This window comes from Rissa tridactyla, chromosome 20, assembly GCF_028500815.1.
Source record: "Rissa tridactyla isolate bRisTri1 chromosome 20, bRisTri1.patW.cur.20221130, whole genome shotgun sequence".
Classification (NCBI taxonomy): Eukaryota; Metazoa; Chordata; class Aves; order Charadriiformes; family Laridae; genus Rissa; species Rissa tridactyla.
This window is the reverse complement of record NC_071485.1, coordinates 8,145,484-8,165,411: the sequence shown is the minus strand read 5'-3', so window position 1 is coordinate 8,165,411 and position 19,928 is coordinate 8,145,484. Positions and strand designations below refer to the sequence as shown.

Genomic DNA, 19,928 nt, shown 5'->3' with positions numbered 1-19,928 from the left:
GCGCTGCGGCGCGCGCCCCCCGCTCCTGCCCGGGACCGCCGCGAGGGCCTCCGCCGCGGCGCCACGCCCCTTCGCTTCTATTGGTCGGCCGGTGTCACGTGGGGCGCCGCGGGGCCTGCTGGGAGGTGTAGTCCGCGGAGGAGCCTCCGCGGACTACACCTCCCAGCACACCCCGCGGCGCATTTGCAGCATGAATTGACCTATTTCGGCCTTTTTCCACCCAAAACTCCCCAAAAAGCCGCTTCCCTCCCGCCGGGGGAGGGCGAGGGCCCACAGCATGAGAAAAGAGAGCACACAACAGGCTTCTCTTTTGGGTATTTTTTTCCTTTTTTTTTTTTTTGCATTTTTTTTTTGGCATTTCCCCCCCCCCTTTTTTTTTTTTTTGCAATTTTCCCCATTTTTTTGCATTTTTTTCCCATTTTTTTTGGAAGGTCGGTCAAGAGGTAGGACAGAAAAAAGGGGGGTTTTGGCCTGGACGAAACGCAGACCCGGGGATATCGGGGGCAGTTTTACACAATTCATTAAAAGCACGAGAGGATGAAATTTATATTCCAAGCCATGCAAAAAAAATTTAAAAAAAAAATTAGAAAAATGAAAATTTGAGGCATCGATGGACCCCGGCGTCCTACCTTTAAATAAGGAAACGGACAAAGGTGGCTAACGGTTGTGCAAAATTCTTAATTTGCTAAAATATTTTACAGAATCGATACACGTAAATGTAGAAATCGGTAAAAAAAATGAAGAAAAAAAAAAAAAACAAAAAAAAAAATTACCCCAAAACCCGGCCGGCGCGGAGGAATTTATCACAATTTTTTTAAAGTACCAGGATTTTACACCCTCCCGGGGTGGAACGTCCTCGCTCCCGTAAGGCAAAACCCACCGTGAAGAAAACAAAGCTTGAGATATTTTTAAAAAAAAAAAAAAAAAAAATGATGGAAATTCAGACTTTATCCTCAAAAAAAAAAAAAACACAACCAAACCAAGCCCCGGGGGTTTATCCCAGAGGCTGTCGGTGCGAAGGCTGAAGGCGGCTCCAGGATTCACAACGCTTCGGGCTTTCTTATTTCTTCATTATTTTTTTTTTTTCCTTTTTTTTTGGTTTCGTTTTTATACAAGGGTTTATAATACAGAGAGGAGAAGGGCGCGCGGCTTCCCCGGGCGAGAAAAAGTCGGGGGGGGGGAGGGGTGGGAGGTGGGGGGAGGAATAAAATGGCAAATAAAAAAAAAAAAAAAGAAATTCAAAGGTCGACGTTGTGCAATTCGCTGCCCCCGCTTTCCCGGCGGCAGTTGAGTCCCTGCAATTCCCCGTGTTTCCCGAAAAAAAAAAATCAAATCAAATAAAATAAAAAAAAAAATAGACCAAAACCCCATCAACAGTAACAAAACCCGGATCGTCGGAAACACGTTAAAAAAAGGAGACGGGGCTGCGGGGGGGGGGGGGGGAGTCGGGGGGTTGGGAAGGGGGGGGGGGGAAACAACCGAAAAAAAGAAGGCAGAAGTTGGCAGACATCCAGCATTTCCTGTGATTTTTTTTTTTTTTTGGATTTTTGTTGGTTTTTTGTTTTTGTTTTTTTTTTTTTTTTGTTTTTTTTTTTTTTTTAAAACCAAACGGGGGGAATGTGACAATTTCATGATTTAAAAAAAATGCTTTTTTGTTGTTTGTCGTCCTCGTCGTTTGCGTGTGTGGGGTTTGTTTTTTTTTTTTGTTTTTTTTTGTTTTTTTTGTTTTTTTCTTTTTAAAATAAATACGTGAGGCTTGATCCCATCAATCCCGGCTCGGCGACGTTGCTCCCCGCGTCCTCTCTTCTTCCTCCTCCTCCTCTTCTTCCACCTCCTCCTCCTCCTCCTCAGGGCGCCTCGAAGCCGGCCACGCGGTACCCGCTCTGCCCCGCCAACACGCTGCCGTTCTGCCCCTGGGGGGGCTGCACCCCGTAGCTCGCCCCCAGCCACGCCGCCGAGGACTGCGTCTGGCTGCGGGGGGGGGGGAAGAAATAAAGCACTTCGTTAGGCAAACGGAGCGGTAACGAGGGAGAATTAACGAAGAACCCCAATCCCTGCGGTGATCTTGTCCTGGTTTGGGCGACACCGCGCTCATTTCTCGTCTAATATCGGGAAAACCCCCCCTTTTCCAGGACTCAAACTGGTGCCACTGTTCCCTTTCCAGCCAGCTCTGGAGGGGGGGGTTCAAGGTCTGGGTGTTTCCCAGCCCCCCACCAGGCGCGGGGACGGGACGAGGAGGAGCGAGAGCCGGGCGCCGGCCCCCCAGGATTATTTCATCCCAGGAACGGCCCCTTCCAGGGAAACGAGGGAGTTTGAGGAGTTTTTTCTCTGGGATGAGAACTCCTGGCCCCGGTGCCGGAGCCCTGAGCCCTTCCCTTCCTCCCGCAGGGTCCCACAGGGGCTGTTCCCTCCCGGGGGCGGGAAACAGGCTGGGAATGATCCCGGGGTATTTTATATCGGCGTGGGGATCAATATTGGCTCTTCAGCGTCATTGATGTTCATTATTTAGTCTTATCCTACTAAATCTGTTTCTATTTTAACCCTGGGGTTTCCTTGTTTTCCCCAATTCCCCTTCCCGGGTGGGGAGGGGTCACGGGGTGAGAGAATAATCGCCTAAACCCCAATAAATTGTGGGTTCCTCAAAGCGTAACAAGGAGTCACTCTCCCGAGCTCACTTTCTTAGGGCAGAAGGGTGGAATACGCTCAGAACCAACCGAGCTGATCCCAGCTCTGAAAAGCTCCGTTATCCCTCCGTATCCTTAAAACCCCGCAGCCCGACGCTCCTCTCCCTCAGCCTTTGCCAACAGCCTCGGACACAACACTGCCCTTCAATTTGCAAGAGATGCCATCAGCAGCTTATAAACCTAACAAGGTATTTTCTTTAAAAAGCTCATTTCAGTGATTTCACCGAATCCCAGAGTGGCCGGGGTGGGAAGGGACCTCTGGAGATCACCCTGTCCAACCCCCGGCCAGAGCAGGGTCACCCAGAGCAGGTGGCACAGGGACGCCTCCAGGCGGGGCTGGGATGTCTCCAGAGACGGAGACTCCCCCACCTCTCTGGGCAGCCTGTGCCAGGGCTCTGCCACCCTCACAGCAAAGAAGTTCCTCCTCGTCTTGAGATGGAACTTCCCACGGTCAAGTTTGTGCCCGTTACCCCTTGTCCTGTCCCCGGGCACCACTGAGAAGAGCCTGGCCCCGTCCTCCTGACACCCCCCCTTGAAGTATTGATCAGCGTTGATAAGATCCCCCCTCAGTTGGCTTTTTTCCAGACTGAAGAGCCCCAAATCCCTCAGCCTTTCCCCATCAGAGAGATGTTCCAGTCCCCTCGTCCTCTTGGTGGCCCTTTGCTGTCCCCTCTCCAGCAGTTCCCTGTCCTGCTGGAACCGGGGAGCCCAGAACTGGACCCAGGGCTCCAGATGGGGCCTCCCCAGGGCAGGGCAGAGCAGAGGGGGAGGATGACCTCCCTCCACCTGCTGGCCGCACTCTTCTGGATGCCCCCCAGGATGCCATTGGCCTTCTTGGCCACCAGGGCCCATCGCTGGCTCACGGTCATCCCGTTGTCCCCCAGGACTCCCAGGTCTCTCTCCACAGAGCTGCTCTCCAGCAGGTCACCCCCAACCTGTCCTGGTGCGGGGGGTTATTCCTCCCCAGGGGCAGCACCCTGCACTTGCCCTTGTTGAATTCCATAAGGTTTCTCTCCGCCCAACTCTCCACCTGTCCAGGTCTCTCTGGATGGCGGCACAGCCCTCTGGGGTGTCAGCCACCCCCCCCAGCTCTGTGTCACCGCTAAACCTGCCGAGGGGACGCTCCAGCTCTCCATCTAGGTCGCTGATGACATATTAAACACACATTGAATGCATTAACGCCACAGCTCCTCGGAAAAAGGTGACGAGAAGAGGCTCAGAGCAAGGAGCGCTTTGCCTCATCCCACCCTGACGCCCCCGGACGAAGGGATGAGACAATTCCAGCAGGACCAAAAAACATCCAGTAAAGACCCCGTCCTGCCGGGCACCTCCATAAAAGCCCAAAAACCTACTGAATCCGAACCAGCAGCTTTTACGTTGGGGTTGTCGTCTCGCCCCCAAGGCGGGGGCGCGGAAAAAGTCCAAATACTCACTTAAATCCCTGCTGATTCCACGCTTGGCCGTACATGCCGTAGGCGGGGACCTGCCAGCCGTTGGGCACATACTGGCCGATCTGGGCGTTGCCGTACCACTGGCCCCACTGCCCGTACGCCGGCGGGTACCCGATCTGGTTCTGCAACGGCCAAAACACCCCGAGTTAAGCCCCAAAATCGCCAGAGAAAGCAGCGATTTTTGTCAACTCGCAAAAACACCCGTCTCTGAGGGGGGCGGACGAGGCTGCTGGGTAATTCCACCCTGAAACGGCCACGCGGATGGGAATTTCTCCGGAATTTTACACTCCCAAGGGATTTAAAATCTTTGCTCGTCCTTCAGAGAAACACTCTCTGGTGAAATAAAGCCCTAACGCAGGTGACGGGTGCCACGCCGAGCCTCCCACCGCGTTTTACAGCCGCTCGGTGCGTTTCCGGCCGAGATTAATTAGCAGCGTCGTTAGCAGAGGAGAAGTTCTGACCTGCTGGACGGGGCTGACCATGTCCGGCGTCTCCTTGCCCCAGTAGCACTTCACCACGTGTCCTTCGATAGTCGTTCCGTTGACGGAAACGATGGCGTGCGCCGCGCTCTCGTGAGAATTAAACCTGTCGGAACAGAAGCCGTGGCCACGTCAACGACTCGCTCGGCAAGTAGCAGCCAGAATTAACCCCCAGCGAGCCCCCCACTAGCCCAGCACAGGTTTGGGGGCTGTTAGGACCACGGAGACGCTCTCCTCTTGCCCCCACAGCAGGGATCGCTTGGCTACCGACACTTATTCCTGTCGTGGCATCCTAATTCTCCCTAAACACATTGGGAAATTCCCCAGCGAGGAATCGATTTGCGATTAGTTTTTATTATCTGGAGGCTGTCAACAAAGAGATGAGGCTTCTGGAAAAGACTCAAAAACTGTGAAATTGCACCAGCGGAAGAGACAGAGATCTCTTCCGGCGAAGGGCACCGCACCGGTTCAGACCGGGAGAATGGTTTTTCCAAATCCTTGTGCCGCAAGCCGGAACTCGCTCCTCACATGGGGCTGCTGTAACGCATCGCCTCCGCTTCCGCGCACACAGCTGTGCCGCCAACTTGTCCTGGCGTGGGCGACACCGCGCTCATTTCTCATCCAATATTGGGAAAAAAACCCTTTTCCAGGGCTCAAACTGGTGCCACTGTTCCCTTTCCAGCCAGCTCTGGAGGGGGGGGTTCAAGGTCTGGGTGTTTCCCAGCCCCCCACCAGGCGCGGGGACGGGACGAGGAGGAGCGAGAGCCGGGCGCCGGCCCCCCAGGATTATTTCATCCCAGGAACGGCCCCTTCCAGGGAAACGAGGGAGTTTGAGGAGTTTTCTCTCTGGGATGAGAACTCCTGGCCCCGGTGCCGGAGCCCTGAGCCCTTCCCTTCCTCCCGCAGGGTCCCACAGGGGCTGTTCCCTGCGGGGGGGAACGGGCTGGGAATGATCCCGGTGTATTTTATATCGGTGCGGGGATCAACGTTGGCTCTTTAGCGTTACTGATGTTCATTATTTAGTCTTATCCTACTAAATCTGTTTCTATTTTAACCCTGGGGTTTCCTTGTTTTCCCCAATTCCCCTTCCCGGGTGGGGAGGGGTCATGGGGTGAGAGAATAATCGCCTAAACCCCAATAAATTGCGGGTTCCGCAAACCCTAAGAGCATCCAAGCCCGGAATTCTTATTAAATTCCTCCAGACGCAAACCGCACGACAGCCTACCGTACAAAGGAGTAGCCTTTATCCGGGAAGACTCGAATTTCCATGATCTGCCCGAAGGGAGAAAAGGTCTGGCGCATGAGCTGTTCTGCAGCGGGGGAAAGAAAAAAACCAATGAGGCGACGGCGGCGTTACTGCGAGACCTTCAAGGCGAGGGGATTCGGAAGCCCCGATACCTGTGAGGCCGGAGGTAACGCCGCCGCAGTAGACGGTGCAGTTGCTGGGGCTGCTTTGATTGACCACATCGTCGTAAGAGAGTTGTTTGGCGTTTGCTTAAAGAGATTTTTACAGAGCTGTTCAGTGGACGGGGACAGACGGTACGGAGAAATTCTAATCCTGGTCGGCACGAGGTGTCGAGCACAAACTGCAGACAGTAGGTCTGATACACCTAGTTTGAAATGCTCTCTTTGACACGGTCCCGCTGGGTTATCACGAGCAAAAGATTTCAAAGCCAGGGAGCAAAGGGAAAAAGCCAGAGCGGTCCTGGCTGCCTGGAGAGAAAGCAACTTCCCACCTGAGCGTGGGAATCCCCCCCGTGGCGATAATACAGTCGCCGCAGCTACGGCAGCTGCTCAATTCAGGAGGTTTCGAACTGTCCGAGAGTCTTTGCCTTCAGCGCCCGCTTCTCCCTCCTCCCACAACCTCCAAGGCTTGCAGCTCGCCCTGTTCTCTTCCCTCCTTACCGGGAGGTTTGCAGAGACGCCAATAACTGAGAACCTACATTCATACGTGCTCTTTGGAGCCGGAGGTTTTCTCGTCGCCCAGTTCGTTCGGATTTGCCTTCCGCCGAGCCACTGCCCGCCCATCTGCTGAATGGCATTCTCCGCGTCCTGTCCACGAGAGAAGGAGGGGGAAAAAATAACCCCCGCCGTCGGCATCTCGTCCTTCGGCGGGAGAGCCAAGCGAAGGACATCGCCGCGCAGCCACCCCGCCTGACATTGGCACCGTGCCACGAGAGATCCTGCTTCAAAAGAAGCGGGTTTAGGGCAACGAAGGAGACCCTTAGGCCTCACTGAGCCCATCTAAGACCCTCTCGATATACCCCAGATGATCGTCACTCTGTCACGCACATCGCTCATCGGATGTCACTTCACAGAGTGGCGGGGGTGGGAAGGGACCTCTGGAGATCATCTCCTCCAAGCCCCTGCCAGGGCAGGGTCACCCAGAGCAGGTGGCACAGGGACGCCTCCAGGCGGGGTTGGGATGTCTCCAGAGACGGAGACTCCCCCACCTCTCTGGGCAGCCTGTGCCAGGGCTCTGCCACCCTCACAGCAAAGAAGTTCCTCCTCGTCTTGAGATGGAACTTCCCACGGTCAAGTTTGTGCCCGTTACCCCTTGTCCTGTCCCCGGGCACCACTGAGAAGAGCCTGGCCCCGTCCTCCTGACACCCCCCCTTGAAGTATTTGTCAGCGTTGATAAGATCCCCCCTCAGTTGGCTTTTTTCCAGACTGAAGAGCCCCAAATCCCTCAGCCTTTCCCCATCGGAGAGATGTTCCAGTCCCCTCGTCCTCTTGGTGGCCCTTTGCTGTCCCCTCTCCAGCCGTTCCCTGTCCTTCTGGAACCGGGGAGCCCAGAACTGGACCCAGGGCTCCAGATGGGGCCTCCCCAGGGCAGGGCAGAGCAGAGGGGGAGGATGACCTCCCTCCACCTGCTGGCCACGCTCTTCTGGATGCCCCCCACGATGCCATTGGCCTTCTTGGCCACCAGGGCCCATCGCTGGCTCGTGGTCATCCCGTTGTCCCCCAGGACTCCCAGGTCTCTCTCCACAGAGCTGCTCTCCAGCAGGTCACCCCCAACCTGTCCTGGTGCGGGGGGTTATTCCTCCCCAGGGGCAGCACCCTACACTTGCCCTTGTTGAATTCCATAAGGTTTCTCTCCGCCCAACTCTCCACCTGTCCAGGTCTCTCTGCATGGCGGCACAGCCCTCTGGGGTGTCAGCCACCCCCCCAGCTTTGTGTCACCTCTAAACTTGCCGAGGGGACACTCTGTCCCCTCACCCAGGTCGTTGATGACCACGCTGAACATGACCGGACGCAGCACTGACCCCTGGGCTACCTGCCACGTCCTTTACAAACGCTAAAGCACCAGTAGAGCATTTCACCAAGCAGAGAGAAAAAACGCAGCCGGCAGCCGGGTGGAGACGGGGACCGACAACGCAACGCTCTTTCCCCGCTGAAAACCATCCTCCGCCCTTCAGGGCCGCTGGAGAGCGTGCCGCAGCTTACCCATTTATTGAAGAAGGAAACGAAGCCGTATCCTTTCGATTTGCCCGTCGCCATGTCCTTAACCACCCGCGCGTCTCTAAAAAGCAGAAAGGAGAGGCAGTTTAGCGCCTTGGAAAGCCGCCCTTCCCAAAACGACAACTCGAGTCACACGTACAGCTCATTTTCACGTTTCGCCTTTACTAAGGTCAACTGTTTTTACGGCACCAGCAAGACAAGTCAAAGCAAAAGGCTTCTTTTCTAAGCAGAACTTTACTACTGCTTTGCCAGGTAGTAGCAAAATTAAACTTAAATTGGGTAAACATGCAAATCAATAGCTGCTCTAACAAATAACGACAGTTGGCTCCCGCTTCAAAATGCTTTTTACAGACTGTTAAGACACAAAGCATGGTCAAAGCAGCTATTCAAAAGAAGGACTTAAGGCACTGACTAACATTAGCTGAACGGCTCTCTTTAACCATGCAATTTTTTTTTTTTTTACGCTCGCTCTTTGCCAACACATTCTACCTACGTCATTCAAAATATTAAATAGAGAAAAAAAGAAAAAAATGAAAAAAAAAAAAGATAGGAATTAAAAGGCATACGTCGCCTGTTAACCGAATTCTTTAATTTTCCCGGGTCAATTCGTTACCCCCTTTTTGGACTGTGGGCAGCTGTAAATTTTGAGAGATTGACATTTTCAGAAATTATTGAAGAAAAGAAAACACCGCAACATTCATGTCTTAAAACTACATATTACACATCATTCACAACGGCATTTGTACGACAGCAATCATTACAGGACCGATTGGAAACTACGAGAGATATCAAAAAAAAAAAAAAGAAAAAAAGGCAAAAAAAAAAAAGAAAAAGAAATGATAAAAGTAAATAAGAAAACTACAACGTTTGTCCACTGTGAACTGTAGCTTGTAGTTAGCCATGGCAATTCTGTCCATTCTTCAGAGACACTCTGCAAAATAACCAGAGCCCTATTATTTGAGATTGAGAGTTAAAAAAAGAGAACCCAGCTAACAAGAGCTAAAACCCCCGCTCGTGGAACGCCGGCCTACGGCGTTTCTCAGGCAATTTGCGCACCAAGTTAGCCGAGGATCGAGACGCTCTCGCGTCCGGGCCACCCTCTCCTCCCCTCCTTCGCCCCAACACGAACAGGCATTAAAAGAACAGAAACGACGACAGAAAACCAGTCGAGAGAGTCATGCGATGGGACTTAACGGCTGTATAAAATAAAGAGGGTTCAGGGAAAACTAGCGCGCAACGTTTAGCATGCCGAGACTGGCGAAAAAAAGTCACGGCCAAGAGAAGGGTCGTTACGCCCGGGGTTTGTTGGGGTTTTTTTTAAGCCTTACGTTAAGGATCCTACGCCTAATTCCGACATCCGTTAGCCCAGAGTGCTGACACCACCACCGAAGGCAAGACCTCTCCCAAAGCTCCAGCAGAAATGGGATTGCTTTTCCCTTTTCGAGCCCCCCACCTCCCCCCGCCCCCTTCCCCCTGTTTTCTTTCTTGGGTTCAATCCGAATTTGGGCCGTACGTTACGAATTGCCTGAGAAGAGCCACTTTGGGAAGCTTTAGATGGGTTCGCTCTGAAGAGTCTAGAGAGGGAGAGGGGGGAGAACTCATCTCTACTTACCCTCAACTGAAAACTTTGAAAATAAAGACTTGAGAACAAGTGAAAACATGCGTACAGCAAGCATCGAAGGAAACCACGACAAGTGTGCTTTGACAGCGATTGGAAAAAACAACAACCCAGATGGAAAGAATTACCCCAAATCTCTTATGCGCTAATCATGCAGTAGAGTTCAACCTCGGTGCCATTAAAAAAAAAAAAAAAAAAGCTCAGTTTAGCACTAACAAATGTGAAACTAAAAAAAAAAAATAAAAAAAAAAAACAACAAAAAAATGGGGAAATATTCCATTAGCACCACATTTCCAGAAATCAGTCACTGACGAAGAACAGGTACAGTAAAGTAACTTTGTTTGACCCCTTAAGAGGCAGCAGCAGGATTTTTTCAGCTTCAATTTAAACAAGCAGCAGATCGAGGTCCCTTCGGCTTTATTTAAGCCCTCGGTTTTGTCCCAAAAGAGTCATCCCGGGGCCAATTCTGAATCTGACAATACTTTGGCGGGAGGAAAAGGACCGAGTTTGGGTTTGGCCGGTCACTTTGAGCCGTTTTCCATTCGTGGGCTCTGGCAGCCGAGCGCCCCGAAAACCAGAGCTTCCCCGGCACCACCACCACCACCACCACCACCACCAGGCAGCGACAGCTCTGCGTCCGAAAAGCTCTGCGAGAAAAAGACGGGAGGACGGGCACGGACCGACGTGTGGGTTTTATACTCCCCCCCGCCTCCCCGGCTGACTTATTTTTTTGCTTCAGGCTCAGGAGGGGGGTGTTTTGTTTGGTTTTTTTTGGGGGGGGGTGGTTTGTTAAAGGTTGAACTGTCACCTCGCGCTGACTCAGCTGGGGGAAAACCTCTTCCGCAGCTCCCTGGCCGTCCCACCAACGCCACCGTCTACTACGGCCTCCCTTTCCCCCTCATTCCAGCAGTTGGGATCTACTCTAGCGTCCCTCGTCCCTTCCCTCCAGACCACATTTGGCCGGGGGACGAACGGACTCTCCTTTAGGAGCCCGACCCCCCGCGTTTCCTGGATGACAATTTGCAGTCGAGCGTTAACAGCTGTTCTGAAGCGAGTCACATTCCGATCCCGGATTTGGGTGTTTTGTTTTTTTTAAACCTTATCGTTAAGAGGGAAATCAAGCTGGCATTAAGAGAGTAACACACTGGACTCTTGAGGGGGAAAAAAAAAACAAAACAACAAAAAACAAACTTACTTCAATTAAACGCTTCACTACACAACACTCCAAAGCACTCTACGTTCTCTTACATCACCATCAAGAAACTTCAATGTCCAGTACAGACAACACTACAAGGAAAATTAATGGTTTACATTCGGAGGATGGAATGAACGAACCGCTCCTTACTCTGCTCCGCCCTGAATCCACGGCCCTGCCGGCACCGTTCCCCGCCTGCCACGCGCTCGGCCGCGACGCCGGCGCAGCTCCTTGACCCGAGCCGCCCCGCGGATTCGGCCGAGCCCTTCGGGTCAGGGGCCAAAGGCTTCGAGGCCTGCGGGTGCCACCAAGAGTCCGGAGCTAAAAAAAAAAAACACCTAAAAAGGCTCATTTTTGGGGGGAAATGGGAATTTAAAAAAAAAAAACAACCAAAAACCCATTGGCTACAGGTGGCCGGCACACCACGGCTAACCAAAAAAATCTAAAGGCTGACAAGACGGGAACGTGCAAACGGAACTCGGTCACAAACTGCCCAGCGTGACGGTGAGCTGAGCGCTGCGGGGGGGGACGGGGCGGGGGGGGACGGGGAGAAGCGAAACGCAAAACCCCCGGGTTTTTAGGAGTCAATTTTTACCAACGTCGCTTTGCCAAAGGAGGCAAGGAGGATAAAACCAAAGCAAGTTGGATGCGATTTTTCTAGGAAAGCGGAACAAAACTACTAGAAAGGAATGGGGTTTCGCGTCCCCGTGCTCGACGCCCGACCGTTCGGGCTCGAGCCGCTGCGTGATCAGATGAACGTATCTTCCTGCACTGCCACGACTCATTTTTTACTTACTGAAACATAAGGCTGCCTCCATTTAGGAGAGAGAACTTTTGAGTTTATTTGCCCTAGGAAATTACTTACGATATTCTTCCAAACGGCGCAAAAGCTGCTTTTATATCTTCCGTTGTAATTTCTGGGCTGAGGTCTCCGACAAAGACATGGAAATGGTCTTTTGGGAGGGAAAACAAACAAAAAAAAAAAGAGACAAAAAAGGATCTTACCATTGGAAGATGGTGACAGGCGCGCACGCACGGCGTAGCAATCTCACAGAGCACCGATTTCCAGCTAGTATTAAATACTACGTGACAGCCGGAGTTTACTACGGAACAGAATCTACTGCTGCTCGTAGCAGATCCTTCGCTTGGCAGCGCGACGGAGTCAGTGATTTTAAGGATACTACAGCGACACACGCCGTTTACGCTTGGTACTTTACAAACTGCTTTTAAGACCGGTCGGCATTTTACCGTACGAAGTCTTAAAGTATTTACTTCACGTGCCAAGACTACGGGAACGTCTCTTCTCTCCGGACGCTAGCGCTACGCTCGGGCACGGCAGGAGACGACGAGCTATTCAAGATCTCCTCGGCTCAAACGTCTCGCCGTTGCGAGAAAGGCAGGGTAACGCTCGTCGTAGAGCGGGCCGTGTTTTGAAGCTAACCGCAGTGTCACCGTAAGGGCGTGAAGAACAAATCAAAAAAAAACCAAAACCCCTCGAAAAAAAGAACCTGCACGGCAACAGTTTGCTGTTAAAGAATTTTGAGGTCCCAAAAGCCAAGAGTTTTGGTTGCCCGGCCAATACACCGCGCGAATCCAGGCGAATTCAACGTGTGTGAATCCGCGTGCAAGTCAACTGTGACTGAAGGCACCGGAACGGAAAGAGCGATCCCTTCAGTTGACAGCAGAGCCACAAAAAACCACGCAGCAAAGAGAAAACGCGAGTCCTGCCTCTAAGGAGTTTTCCACCAAATGAGACGAGACGTCCCACGCCATCCTAGCGATGGCCAGGCTCATTTGTACTACGGCAGGTAGGAAACTCTCGACTCCACTCGGACGCTGAGGCCGTTCGGCCCCACTCGCCCACGGGAATTCGAAGCTCGCCCAGCACAGCAGCGATCCGTGGGCTCGCCGGGAGCGACGGAACCCGATTCGGGATAAAGTCGGGATCCTGCCAAGGAGCGCAGGCTGCAGCCGCCCAGGGAGCCGACTCTTTGGCCTCGGCAGCACGGGACAAGGGGGCTGGGGGCTTCATTTTTACAATTGCGCTCGTGACAAACGGCACCAGAACTGAAGAGTGGACGCTAGCTCGCTCTTTGGTGCCAGGGGGAAATGAAAGGGAAGTCTTCGCGTAAAAAAAATAAGTTCATCAAATTCACAAAAATAACTTCACGAAACCCCCATACGGAGCTTCAGGCGGTTAGCGAATACGCTCGAGAGATTTCATTTTATGTTGGAGAAGATACAATTACCTTGCGCACGCTGTGTGTTGACAGCGATACTACCTGATGACAAAGGCTACATTTGTTCTTAAGTTTATTAACACAAACACATGAAATAATATCTTAGGACTACGATCAAGACGTTACCGCAGACGACCGTACGATGCTTACTGCTGATGTTTAAAAACGAGTTGTACAAATTGAACCCCGTACTCAAAGCGTAAGCGACACTTACTGCTGGTGTCTTTCTTCTGGCTGCTGGGGGTCGTCGCCCAGTTCACTTTGACCTCCTGCAAAGGCGAGTCGCTCACGTTAGAACAAGCAAATCCCCCCTCGGATCCCTCCAGCGCTTATTTCTGACCCTACAGGGGCACCGGTCTGGGGTGAAAGCTCAAGTTTAAGACACGCGCCTCGGGAGAGGGTTCGCTCTTCCAAACTGTGTTCCACTGGTTAAGAGCAAAGACGGGAAGCAGATAAAATCCCAGAGTGGCCGGGGTGGGAAGGGACCTCTGGAGATCACCCCGTCCAACCCCCGGCCAGAGCAGGGTCACCCAGAGCAGGTGGCACAGGGACGCCTCCAGGCGGGTTTGGGATGTCTCCAGAGACGGAGACTCCCCCACCTCTCTGGGCAGCCTGTGCCAGGGCTCTGCCACCCTCACAGCAAAGAAGTTCCTCCTCGTCTTGAGATGGAACTTCCCACGGTCAAGTTTGTGCCCGTTACCCCTTGTCCTGTCCCCGGGCACCACTGAGAAGAGCCTGGCCCCGTCCTCCTGACACCCCCCCTTGAAGTATTGATCAGCATTGATAAGATCCCCCCTCCGTCTTCTTTTTTCCAGACTGAAAAGCCCCAAAGCCTTTCCCCATCAGAGAGATGTTCCAGTCCCCTCATCTTCTTGGTGGCCCTTTGCTGTCCCCTCTCCAGCATTTCCCTGTCCTGCAACCGGGGAGCCCAGAACTGGACACAACTGGTTCCAGACTGGTCTGGGAGTTTGGGTCGACTGGACGGGTTTTTCTGCAGGGTTGGGGAGAGAGGGACGTTGTCCCGATAGGGTCGGCAGAGGTAAAACACTCGTTATTGCCGACGTCTCCGAACCCTCCCAGTTCTACATCCCCACCTCCCGCCCTCGGCATCCTTCCTACAACAGCTTTTCTTCTCAGCCGTGTGACGCTGAGGCCTCTGTCCAAAGGCAGTGCCTAACATTTGCAGCGGATCCGCTCGGTCTCAAGCGCTATTTCACCCGCGTGATCTGAGCGAGCCTGATTTTCAACTCCAACTCACCCTGGAGACACGACAGCTTACCTTACCCATTATCTTCCGGCCGTTCATAGCAGCCAGCGCTGCAGCCGCGTGCCGGTGCTCGTAGAACTCCACAAAACAGTACGGATCGTTTCCAGCTGTCTGAGAAAAGAAACAAACAGGATTGCTGAGACAAACCTCTCCGAACTGTACCCTCGCTTTTCTGCTCGGCTCTATTTGTTACACCTAAACGTCTCAAAACGTGCAGGCTTTTTTACTCTATGCTGTAACTACGCACTAACGCAGCTCCAGGAGGCTTCAGTTCTGCTTTAAAAAGGTAAAAATACAACAAAGAAGAACTTTTCAAATCTCATCTACAGCACCCACGTGTATCGAGCTGTTCGCTCCCTCTGACAAATCCACCCATCCTTAAATTTAACGCTGGATACAAGGCAGAAATGATGCCCCTCGTCCACGACCGCGATCTCCAGCCCTGCTGCACCCCTACGACGCGATCGTGCCGTATTCCCAGCGGGAATTCCGCAACACCCGAGTACGGCCCAAACGGGAAACACGAAAATCCCTCGGCGAAAGGCTCTTACATCCATTATCATTTTGCAGTTTTTGCATGGTCCGATCTGGCTGAACAGCTGGAGGATCAGAGCTTCCGTCACGTCTCTTGACAGGTTCCCCACGTACCTGCGGGATCAAACACGCTGTCAGAAGCCATCCTGACGCTCCCGCCTGCTCGTCGGTAACCGAGCAAGCACGGCCCAAAGTTGTTCCCCCAACACCCAACCCACCATTTCCCCAGCTGCCCGAGTAGCTCAACCCGGCCTTCAGCACGTGCATTACACAATATTTAGGCAGTTCCTTTTAAAAAAGAAAAACAGCCCCGGGCGAACGTGCTCCCGTCCTCCTCCACGCGAAAGGATGAGGCTCCTCAGGCGCAAACAGAACCCGGGCCCCTGCTCCCGTTTGGGGTTTTGGCATTCTCAGCCACGAAGCCCGTCCTTCACCCGCCGGTGTGGGGTGGTTTTGTTGTTGTTATTAAGCCCAAGTCACGGGATTTTTAAAAAAAGCGCAGAGAGAAACCTCAGCTCCAAAGGCGGGGCAGCGCCTTCCCGCAACGGAACGTTACGTGGCAAACCGCGGCCGCATCGCGCCGCCGAAACCACCTCGATCAATCAGCAAATCCGCCCCGTCGGGGGGCAAGAGTGGCAAAGGTGGCGTAAGAAAACAACACGGCAGCGAAACCAGGGACTCCTCGCGTCCCTTCTGTTGACACAAGGCTGCGAACGGCCCTCCCGACGAGACGGACACGCTCCAATATTTGCTTTAGCAGAGGAGAGAATGGGGGAAACAAACACGCAGCCTCTGTTTTTCGGTCAGAAATGACCCGGCGAGCTCTGTATTAATAGTTTGGACAACTATTTTAGGTAGGACTCAGGATTGTGCTCCTTTTTTAAAATCCACACACGCTTCGCCAGAATCACATCGTCACCGGCATCCTCTCGCTCGACAAAAAAACTCCCGACGAGGTGTCCTTAAACAGAGAAGGGTTTAGTGCACTTCCATTAAAACAATTAATTTTTTGGCTCGATAACAGCAGGCCATTCCACCCCGCATCAAGTTCAACCGAGAGTTCAAACTGGCAACGCTTCTTTTTCTCCCTCTTTTTTTTTTTTTTTTTTTTTTTTTTTAAGTATTATCGTTATTTGGATAATGAATAAGCCAAGGCACTAAAGCGAGGAGACTCTCACCTTCCAGGTCTAAGTTTATTCATGGTTTATTTGTAACTGATACACGGGGTGCCCAGACCCCGACCTTTGAACTCCCCCTGGATTTTCCACCCCCCCGCTAATCAGATGGCAATCTCCCCAAGCATTCCCTACCTTAACGCTGGATTTCGCTGGGAAAAGCGGGCAAGCGATCTCTGACAGCCCCATGAACCTCTGCCCGGCCAGATGTTTTACAACGCGTCCTCGAAGGATCAATCGCACACACATATATACAGGGAGAGCATGTGTAATCGCATACACGACGTTGAGCTACTCGCTTCCGCGCAAAGGCAAACCCGAATCTCGGCTGCACGGACACGGCCAGGGCAGCCCTTAGCGTCCGCGCAAGCAGTTAACGACGTGCGGAACGAGAGCGTTCTGCGAAACGCTAAAAACGGGAAGAGGGGGAGCACCGTAAAGCACATCGCTCGCTCCGAAAAACAGCTTAACAGCGTCCAAATTCAGCAGCGGGCAATTTGTCAGCGTAACCTCGTTGCCCGTCGCCGCCTACATCTGCAGCCAGCGAGGCCGGAGAGGTCTGGCCAATCCGCCAGTTGACAAACTACAACCAAGTCCTGCGATACTCCCAAGCCTGCCGAGACGGATGGGAAAAACACAGCACCGTAAACCCCCCCGCCAAGCACCAATCCCCGCGTTTCTTCTCCCCGCTGTACTCTCTCCCTGCCAGGCTGGAGCTGTTTGACCACCCCAACCTCTCCACGGAGCCCTGTCTCCACGGAGCCGGCACGGGGGCCGGGGCCGGCACTCCCGGACCTTGTCCTGCACCACTTACACAAGAAACAACCAGTGCCGAGGTGACCCGGCCAGGCAGGGACAGCAAAAGCGGCAGGAGGAGGCAGTCCTGTCGTCTCCTGCACCCTTCCCTCTCTTTCCTGCTAATTGGATTCTCATTAACGAGTCGGTCAGTGCTTCTTTGCAGAGGAAGGACTACACTACCGAAGGCAAACGACGCCGACACCTCTGTTTATTTGCTGCACGTTGCTCAGCACGCGGCTTCTTGAAAAGTAACACCGAACTATCGAGCATCGGCACTTCTGCAAGGTTTTAGACACACAAAGTTAAATCCAAAGTCCACGTATTCCGCAAGCATCGGCATACGCATAAGAAAAATAGAAACAAGAGATCTTTGTAAAGTGCAAAAAACACTGTCTGCCTTGTAACCGCTCTTCAGATTTATAATCTCTGCCCTTGAAGAGCGGCTTTCAAGGAAGGCAACTGGCCACGGGAAACTGAGCTGCCTGTCCAGGAAATCATTTACGTCAGGAACGCAGCTCCCAACGCGCCTCCAAAGGCTCCAACGACCCCCACTTCTAAAAAACAGCTCGGGCGGAAACTGCAAAACTGAGAAGTCGCTCCCAACATCGCCTGGAATCTGTGGAAAGAAAACCAACTGAAACGTGAACTAAAGAACGAGGCACGTGGGGTGGAGGCCGCTTTGGTGGCCCCTGATGCCGCGGCAAGACAGCGCAGCCGAGGGGAGGGAGCACCGTCAGCCCCATCCAGAGGGGGTATCCGCAGAAGGGGATTTCTACAGAAATCACAGAATCATAGGGTGGGAAGGGACCTCTGGAGATCACCCCGTCCAACCCCCGGCCAGAGCAGGGTCACCCAGAGCAGGTGGCACAGGGACGCCTCCAGGCGGGGTTGGGATGTCTCCAGAGACGGAGACTCCCCCACCTCTCTGGGCAGCCTGTGCCAGGGCTCTGCCACCCTCACAGCAAAGAAGTTCCTCCTCGTCTTGAGATGGAACTTCCCACGGTCACGTTTGTGCCCGTTACCCCTTGTCCTGTCCCCGGGCACCACTGAGAAGAGCCTGGCCCCGTCCTCCTGACACCCCCCCTTGAAGTATTGATCAGCGTTGACAAGGTCCCCCCTCAGTCGTCTTTTTTCCAGACTGAAGAGCCCCAAATCCCTCAGCCTTTCCCCATCAGAGACCCAAATATCCTCACGCCACCCGATATTTAACACACACTTCAGACCCCAGCCAGAAAGAGCTGACTCCGAGCTGCTTTTTTCTTCCCTCAAGCCGCTCGTTCTAAACCCCCGCCTGTGAAATTCAGCGCGTCCCAATCCTCCCTCTGACTTTTGAGAAAGGCGCTCGGGAGCGATCCGGAGAAATACGGTTGCTCAAGGCTCGGAAAAACCCGGCCGCGTTCGTGCAACGAGCCGCACGTGCTCGAGGCCAGGTAATTCGTGCCCTGGAGCACACGCACCACCACCACCACCACCACCCCCCGTCTGCTGCCCAGACCACTAGCCTCCAGACAACAATTTCACTGGGACGGGGGCAAAAACATTTTTTTTTTTTCTAAACAAACAACGCACGAATACGCCAAGAGGGCTGACCCGTGTTTGCAGACGCCAAGAATAGTTCCAAAAATGCACGTCCGAGAAAAGACAAGGGGATCGTATGCACAGGGAGGCAGAGTGTTTACCACTAAAGAAAGCCTGGCCCGGAGGAGCTGGCGAAAGTCACGTAAAAAGTCTTGTTTTCCTGCACTCGGGCAACTCATTTCTCAGCCCTGGGGGTAGGCGCAGCCACTGTCCCAGGGCAAAACTTTCCCCCCTCGCCTTGGAAAGTTTCCCCCTCGTATCTTCCCGCGCCGAAAACGAGCGATGAAAGCTTACGCAGAGGAGAAAAAAGAGAGACGGGAGCCTGCCGTTATCCCTCGTCTAAACCAGGGGAAAAAGCCCACTCCTGGAGAGAAGGACGCGAACAGGACGGGCGCGGGAGGCTCTTTCAAACACGAGCCGGCCGCAGGAGCGACGGCCGAAAAGTCCGAAAGCCTCTTGACAGCGGCGGGTGTCAGCGGCCCAACACCGCCAGGAAGGCGGCTTGTAATTAAAAGCACCCCACTGATGATTTTCACAAGGCCAGGAGCTGCCCTACAGCTACGATGAGTTCCCGGGGTTGGGGCGGGGGGGAAAGACCAGGCTCGCAGCGTGCTTTAAACACTTGGACAAGCGCCGATTTCAGGGGCAACCCCCCCGTTTATTTCCATCAAGTTGTTGAACGTGGCAGCGGGGATCCGGCTGTTTGCCCAGGGCAGCCCCCTCCCCCCCCCATCCCCCCCCCCCCCGGGGGCTAATATAACCCAGAAATGGCAAAATTCAGCCAAAAACGTACATGGAGAAAGTACCGGGTGGGGGTGTACATCTCCCCAGCCCCTCCAAATGTGAGGCGGAGAGGGATAAAGGCCGGGGGTGAGGGGAGGAAGCCGGCGAACAGCTCTGGGAAGCGAGGGACGGGACACGAATGGCGGGGCAGGGGCGGAGGGGCCGGGGCCGGCCCCGGTCGGGGGCTCTACCGGGGCCGGCCCGCCCTGAGGGGAGCCGGGTGCCCGGCGGCGGCGGGGAGCCGTCCCCCCTGGGCACTGAAGGCGGCTGAGGGGCCGTTGCCCGTCGCGGAGGGCCCGATCGCGCCGCCCGGGCCTGAGGGGCCGATGCGTGAGGGGAGCCCGGGCCGCCCCTCCCCGCGGAGCCGGGAACAATAGGCGGTGTCGCCCCCTCCCCACTCACAGGGTCTTGGGCATTTCATCCTCCATGGTTGCCGCCGCCGCCCACCGACCCAGCCCCGGCTGCTTCAGGCCGAACCAGCCGGCCCCCGCCGACCCCGTCAGCGCCCGGGCAGCCCGAGCGGCGCCGGCCCCGCCGAGCCCCAGCGGCGGACAATGAGCCCGGCGTTCCTCGCAAGATGGCGGCCGGCGGGCGAAGGGGCCCGGCCGCCCGGCAGGGGGCGGTAACGCGCATGCGCCGCGGGGAAGCGGGAGGGGGGGTGGGG

General features: G+C 54.0%; 1 protein-coding gene across 7 annotated transcripts; it reads right to left on the bottom strand.

Moving 5' to 3' along the window:
• Nucleotides 1–1,516: 1,516 nt before the first annotated feature.
• TIA1 (TIA1 cytotoxic granule associated RNA binding protein) lies at nucleotides 1,517–19,863 on the bottom strand. 7 transcript variants are annotated; one of them, XM_054224965.1, is made up of 12 exons: nucleotides 19,667–19,863; nucleotides 14,948–15,044; nucleotides 14,409–14,507; nucleotides 13,344–13,398; nucleotides 11,755–11,842; nucleotides 8,062–8,137; nucleotides 6,558–6,666; nucleotides 6,013–6,108; nucleotides 5,840–5,924; nucleotides 4,597–4,720; nucleotides 4,118–4,257; nucleotides 1,517–1,971 (listed from the first exon to the last, which is right to left on the bottom strand). In XM_054224965.1, the coding sequence occupies exons 1-12, from the start codon at nucleotides 19,690–19,692 to the stop codon at nucleotides 1,848–1,850; spliced, it is 1,119 nt and encodes a 372-aa protein (XP_054080940.1). In that variant the 5' UTR covers nucleotides 19,693–19,863; the 3' UTR covers nucleotides 1,517–1,847. The 7 variants fall into 7 exon arrangements, 6 of the variants coding, with proteins under 6 accessions (XP_054080940.1, XP_054080943.1, XP_054080941.1 ...); XM_054224968.1 differs by having other exon boundaries at nucleotides 14,409–14,503; XM_054224966.1 differs by lacking the exon at nucleotides 11,755–11,842 and having other exon boundaries at nucleotides 14,414–14,507.
• Between the last annotated feature and the right edge of the window lie 65 nt (nucleotides 19,864–19,928).